At 55.0% G+C, this 7,018-nt stretch overlaps 1 protein-coding gene across 2 annotated transcripts in view; it reads left to right on the plus strand.

The window, feature by feature from the left end:
* LOC121271675 (synaptogyrin-1-like) overlaps positions 1-5,113 on the plus strand; it is a 24,487-nt gene extending 19,374 nt beyond the window's left edge. Inside the window, exon 4 of one of the 2 annotated variants that reach the window (XM_041177810.1) lies at positions 4,477-5,113. In XM_041177810.1, coding sequence (XP_041033744.1) covers positions 4,477-4,692 — 216 coding nt within the window. In that variant the 3' untranslated portion in view covers positions 4,693-5,113. Of the gene's footprint in view, positions 1-1,686; positions 2,432-4,476 lie in introns of those variants that run through there. The other variant, XM_041177809.1, reaches the window with a different exon arrangement.
* Positions 5,114-7,018: the final 1,905 nt, after the last annotated feature.

Consider the following 7,018-nt stretch of genomic DNA (forward strand, 5'->3'; position numbering starts at 1 on the left):
TGTATCTAACCCCATGCTGTACCTGCCCTGGGAGTGTTTGATGGGGACGGTGTAGAGGGAGCTTTACTCTGTATCTAACCCCGTGCTGTACCTGTCCTGGGAGTGTTTGATGGGGACAGTGTAGAGGGGGCTTTACTCTGTATCTAACCCCGTGCTGTACCTGTCCTGGGAGTGTTTGATGGGGACGGTGTAGAGGGAGCTTTACTCTGTATCTAACCCCGTGCTGTACCTGTCCTGGGAGTGTTTGATGGGGACAGTGTAGAGGGAGCTTTACTCTGTATCTAACCCTGTGCTGTACCTGTCCTGGGAGTGTTTGATGGGGACAGTGTAGAGGGAGCTTTACTCTGTATCTAACCCCGTGCTGTACCTGTCCTGGGAGTGTTTGATGGGGACGGTGTAGAGGGAGCTTTACTCTGTATCTAACCCCGTGCTGTACCTGTCCTGGGAGTGTTTGATGGGGACGGTGTAGAGGGAGCTTTACTCTGTATCTAACCCCGTGCTGTACCTGTCCTGGGAGTGTTTGATGGGGACAGTGTAGAGGGAGATTTACTCTGTATCTAACCCCGTGCTGTGCCTGTCCTGGGAGTGTTTGATGGGGACGGTGTAGAGGGAGATTTACTCTGTATCTAACCCCGTGCTGTGCCTGTCCTGGGAGTGTTTGATGGGGACAGTGTAGAGGGAGCTTTACTCTGTATCTAACCCCGTGCTGTACCTGTCCTGGGAGTGTTTGATGGGGACAGTGTAGAGGGAGCTTTACTCTGTATCTAACCCCATGCTGTGCCTGTCCTGGGAGTGTTTGATGGGGACAGTGTAGTGGGAGATTTACTCTGTATCTAACCCCGTGCTGTGCCTGTCCTGGGAGTGTTTGATGGGGACAGTGTAGTGGGAGATTTACTCTGTATCTAACCCCGTGCTGTGCCTGTCCTGGGAGTGTTTGATGGGGACAGTGTAGTGGGAGATTTACTCTGTATCTAACCCCGTGCTGTGCCTGTCCTGGGAGTGTTTGATGGGGACAGTGTAGAGGGAGATTTACTCTGTATCTAACCCCGTGCTGTACCTGTCCTGGGAGTGTTTGATGGGGACGGTGTAGAGGGAGATTTACCCTGTATCTAACCCCGTGCTGTACCTGTCCTGGGAGTGTTTGATGGGGACAGTGTAGAGGGAGATTTACTCTGTATCTAACCCCGTGCTGTGCCTGTCCTGGGAGTGTTTGATGGGGACAGTGTAGAGGGAGATTTACTCTGTATCTAACCCCGTGCTGTGCCTGTCCTGGGAGTGTTTGATGTGACCATGTCCTGCTCACTATTCCGTAATGACATCGGGAAAAACTCCTGCATGCTGGGAGGCCTGGCAGGACTGGGCTGGGGTGTGATGGCCCTTGCAGCCAAATATCCCACAAAGGTTCCTCGTCTGCCTTCACATCTCAGGTGCTGGATGGCAGTCAATGGATCCAGCAGCTCCAGAGGAGCGGGAGGATTGCAAATAAGTAATGACATCTTGTCGTCTAATTCTTGGTGTGCACCAAGACACAGTAAGCAGAGAATGCTTATTCTGACGGTTTGATATTTTCAGCTTCTGTGTTGATCCTACACGTGCCAAGACATGTAGCCTGTGTATAAATCTGACCTCCCTAATCTCTGATACCTCCTATGTGTTTCACCCAATTCCCACATCTTCCTTTTCCAGGGTTATTTGGTCCTCTTTGCCATGGATCGATTAAAGGACATCACCTTCACAGAGGAATACAATAAATTGTTCCCAACACAGTCAACCCCTCCTCTCGCGTAACTGCACCATCCTGCACAGCTTTCAAACACTCAGTCTCTTTGGGGCAGGGGCTGAACACCACATGAGCTGTTAGACTATCTGGCTTACCAGAGCAGCTTTGTCTTCTGCTGCTGTAACTCTTGATTGTGGCGACTAATCTGATTAACAAGGGAGAAAGTGATTTTGATTTTCTCACCTGTAGAGATCAGCAGGTGCAGCTTCTGTGTTTTGCCCCCCTCTCGATCCCTGTCTCTCTCTGGCAGGCCGTTGACTGTCAGTCAGTATGTGTGATGTCAAAGATGCTCAGGAACCCTCAGAATCAGCTCACAGTTGTCTTCCTGTCTCGTCACCATCCCACATTTTCTGCTGCTGCATTTAGCCCCTGTCGCCTGCACCACCACTGCCCCCCCCAACACTCTGCTGGTTGTAACTGACTTTATTTAACACACATCATCATTTCAGTTCAAAATTACTTTATTTCTGTGAACAGGAAGCAGTCGATGACTCCTCATCCTTTTACGGAAAAGGAATTCCATCCCTTTTCTGCTTTCTGAGTTGCATAGAGCAGAGTGGGGAGTGGGAGACACAGTCAGCGTCTCTCACCACCCCTGACCCCCTCTGTCCCCCTTCACCCCCTGACCCCCTCTGTCCCCCTTCACCCCCTGACCCCCTCTGTCCCCCTTCACCCTCTGACCCCCTCTGTCCCCCTTCACCCCCTGACCCCCTTTGTCCCCTTCACCCCCTGACCCCCTCTGTCCCCCTTCACCCCATAACCCACCCTATCCCCCTTCACCCCACTGACCTGCACTGACCCCTTCAATCCCTGACCCTGCCCTGTCCCCTTTCAGCCCCCTTAACCCCTCTGACCCTTTCACCTCCTGACCTGCCCTCTCCCCCTTCACCCCGCCACGCCCTCTCCCCCTTCACCCCGCCACGCCCTCTCCCCCTTCACCCCCACCACGCCCTCTCCCCCTTCACCCCCACCACGCCCTCTCCCCCTTCACCCCGCCACGCCCTCTCCCCCTTCACCCCGCCACGCCCTCTCCCCCTTCGCCCCCGCCACGCCCTCTCCCCCTTCGCCCCGCCACGCCCTCTCCCCCTTCGCCCCCGCCACGCCCTCTCCCCCTTCGCCCCTGCCACGCCCTCTCCCCCTTCGCCCCCGACACGCCCTCTCCCCCTTCGCCCCCGCCACGCCCTCTCCCCCTTCGCCACGCCCTCTCCCCCTTCGCCACGCCCTCTCCCCCTTCGCCACGCCCTCTCCCCCTTCGCCCCGCCCTCTCCCCCTTCGCCGCGCCCTCTCCCCCTTCGCCCCCGCCATGCCCTCTCCCCCTTCGCCCCCGCCACGCCCTCTCCCCCTTCGCCCCGCCCTCTCCCCCTTCGCCCCGCCCTCTCCCCCTTCGCCCCGCCCTCTCCCCCTTCGCCACGCCCTCTCCCCCTTCGCCCCGCCACGCCCTCTCCCCCTTCGCCCCGACACGCCCTCTCCCCCTTCGCCCCGACACGCCCTCTCCCCCTTCGCCCCGCCACGCCCTCTCCCCCTTCGCCCCGACACGCCCTCTCCCCCTTCCCCCCCCCGACACGCCCTCTCCCCCTTCCCCCCCCCGACACGCCCTCTCCCCCTTCCCCCCCCGACACGCCCTCTCCCCCTTCCCCCCCGACACGCCCTCTCCCCCTTCCCCCCCCGACACGCCCTCTCCCCCTTCCCCCCCCCGACACGCCCTCTCCCCTTCTCCCCCTTCACACCCCACCCCCCCCCCAACACATTCTCTCCCCCTTCATCCCCCGACACGCCCTCTCCTCCTTGGCACGAATTATTTATCTTTGTCACTTTCTCCATTCCAGCGAATAGCCTTCACCTGACACCTGGATGACGGTTTTACATCAGCTCCTTTGCGCAGATCCAAACTACTGGTTGTATATTAGCTTTCACTCTTCCCTCCACCCCAACAATTTTTCCATTGTTTACTGCTGAGCAGGGGACTGGAATCTGTAGATCCTAAATTTGCATGTTTTAGAATTGAATTGATGTCTGACAAAGGCTCTTGTACGTTAAGAAGTGGGTTAATCTCCTCAGCTCAGCTGACAGAAGTCAGTGACAATTTCTATTTTCTATGTCTGCCTATGTGTGTCATTTATCTGCAGATGCAGAACAATTTACAGCTTGGATTTGTCGCACTGCACACATTAAAGACCTTTAAAACTGACACCTAATGTGTTAACCATGTAAACTTTGATCTAACCCATAATGTGCTTTCAGAAGGTCATTTTTTAACATTCTGCATGTTAACAACACTAACTGCTGTGTCCTCCCTTTGTCCCATCTCTTGTCTGTTTTTCTGTCACCCCCCTCTCTCTCTGTGGTTCGCCCCCCTCTCTCTCTGTGGTTCCCCCCCTCTCTCTCTGTGGTTCCCCCCCTCTCTCTCTGTGGTTCCCCCCCCACCCCATCTCTCTCTCTATGGTTCCCCCCCCACCCCGTCTCTCTCCCTCTGGTTCCTCCCCCGTCTCTCTCTGGGGTTCCCCCTTCTCTCTCTCTCTCTCTCTCTCTTTCTCTCCCTCTGTGCTCCCCCCACTCTTTCTCGTTCTCGCTGGGTTCTCTCCCCTCCACTGTCTCCCTTTGCCTCTGTTCTCTGCATCTGTCTGTGATTTCTCTCTCTCTCGCGGCTGCCCCCTCTCGTTCTGTCCCTCTCTCTCGCTCTCTGTCTCCATTGAAAGGCTGCTCAGGCGTTCCTGGGATACCAGAGGTACCGTCTGGGGGCCGACTCTGCCCTTTTCTCGCAGGACTACACGGATCCGAGCCAGGACCCCTCAGCCCCTTACACCCCGTACATCTCCGGTGATGAAATGGAAGTCCCAGGGTCTTACCAGCAACCCCTCTCGACAGGCGCCTACACCAGCAGCTCGGAGGGATATCAGACCCAGGACTACTGAGCACTCTGAGGGTGAGCAAACTGACAGCCAGGAGAGAGTAAAACAGAAATGAGAATCCCTCGCAGAGAATCTTTACACATTTTACTGGGCAACCCTTGGTTTAAACAAGAGAAAACTCTGACAAACCAGAAGTGTGCATCATCACTTTGTTTGAAGTTACATTGTCTTTGGGTCAGAGTTTAATATCCTTCAGTTTGAGCCGCACTTTGTAACTCCTGCAGATCCTCAAAGTGGATATAAAATACCTGATTTCTTAGTCGTCTGTTCTCTAAGACCCGGATCAGTTGAGTGCAGGTCATTTTTGATGCAATGGTTTATATATATATATATGTATATATTTATTTTAATTAAAGGTTTATTTATTGACTTGTGAAGGCGGTCGGTCACTTAAAGCTTGTCTCCTCTCCCGACACCTTCACGCAAGGATTTCCCACAATCGTGCCCCCCCCCCCACCCCCAACCCCCCTCCTCCGCAACAGAGGGTACGTCTGTCCCTCCCTCCCACTCCCTCCCTAAGCATCAGGATCTGTTCAAAACGCACACGTGCACAGGGTGTTTACACACCGGGCTGGGAGGAGGGGAGCAAAGGTGTGAATCCGAAATCCAGATGCCCACTGACACTGAGGTGAGAGACTGCGGGGTGGGGGTGGTGGGAGAAAGAGCCTGGAGTTGTTAAACGTGCTTCATTGGTTGGTGTTTGACAGGGGTTGGTGGGGGAGGGGAGCAGGAGAGAGAGTTTGGGGTGAAGGAAACCTATTCTCACTTATTTAAAAGCACAAAAATAACATGCAAACCATTTTATTTTTGGAGGGGGCCAGGTGAGGGGAGAGAAGCACAGAGGTTTCTCTCCACTGGAACAGTGTTTCCTATGTCCCAGCTGTTTTAAACGTTGCAAACCTAGAGGAGGGGTTGGGGGGTGGTTGCTGCCAGGGGTCATGGGCGTGCACCGGACGTGGCAGGGGTCATGGGCGTGCATCGGACGTGGCAGGGGTCATGGGCGTGCACCGGACGTGGCGGGGGTCATGGGCGTGCACCGGATGTGGCGGGGGTCATGGGCGTGCACCGGACGTGGCGGGGTCATGGGCGTGCACCGGACGTGGCGGGGGTCATGGGCGTGCACCGGACGTGGCGGGGGTCATGGGCGTGCACTGGACGTGGCAGGGGTCATGGGCGTGCACTGGACGTGGCGGGGGTCACGGGCGTGCACTGGACGTGGCGGGGTCACGGGCGTACACTGGACGTGGCGGGGGTCACGGGCGTGCACTGGACGTGGCGGGGGTCACGGGCGTGCACTGGACGTGGTGGAGGTCATGGGCGTGCACCGGACGTGGCAGAGGTCATGGGCGTGCACCGGACGTGGCATGGTGGTCGCGTAAGGGAATTTTCACCTCTATCATGACACAGTGTCTGGGTGGCGGTGCAGGGTGGGGCAACACTTCGAGTTTAATTTGTTTCTCCCCCCTACCACTCCTTGTATGATTTCTGTGTGTGTGTGAGAGAGAGAGAGTGTGTGTGTGAGAGAGAGAAAGTGTGTGTGTGTGTGTGTGAGAGAGAGAAAGTGTGTGTGTGTGTGTGTGAGAGAAAGTGTGTGTGTGAGAGAGAAAGTGTGCGTGTGTGTGTGAGAGAGAGAAAGAGTGATTGTGTGAGAGAGAAACAGTGTGTGTGTCTGAGAGAGAGAAAGAGAGTGTGTGTGTGAGAGAGAAAGTGTGTGTGTGTGTGAGAGAGAAAGTGTGTGTGTGAGAGAAAGTGTGTGTGTGTGTGAGAGAGAAAGTGTGTGTGTGTGTGTGAGAGAAAGTGTGTGTGTGTGTGTGAGAGAGAAAGTGTGTGTGTGTGTGTGTGAGAGAAAGTGTGTGTGTGTGAGAGAGAAAGTGTGTGTGTGTGAGAGAGAAAGTGTGTGTGTGTGAGAGAGAAAGTGTGTGTGTGTGAGAGAGAAAGTGTGTGTGTGTGAGAGAGAAAGTGTGTGTGTGTGAGAGAGAAAGTGTGTGTGTGTGAGAGAGAAAGTGTGTGTGTGTGAGAGAGAAAGTGTGTGTGTGTGAGAGAGAAAGTGTGTGTGTGTGAGAGAGAAAGTGTGCGTGTGTGAGAGAGAGAAAGTGTGCGTGTGTGAGAGAGAGAAAGTGTGTGCGTGTGTGAGAGAGAAAGTGTGTGTGTGTGTGTGAGAGAGAAAGTGTGTGTGTGTGAGAGAGAAAGTGTGTGTGTGTGAGAGAGAGAAAGTGTGTGTGTGTGAGAGAGAGAAAGTGTGTGTGTGTGTGAGAGAGAGAAAGTGTGTGTGTGTGAGAGAGAGAAAGTGTGTGTGTGTGAGAGAGAGAAAGTGTGTGTGTGTGAGAGA

This window comes from Carcharodon carcharias, chromosome 31 (assembly GCF_017639515.1).
Source record: "Carcharodon carcharias isolate sCarCar2 chromosome 31, sCarCar2.pri, whole genome shotgun sequence".
Classification (NCBI taxonomy): Eukaryota; Metazoa; Chordata; class Chondrichthyes; order Lamniformes; family Lamnidae; genus Carcharodon; species Carcharodon carcharias.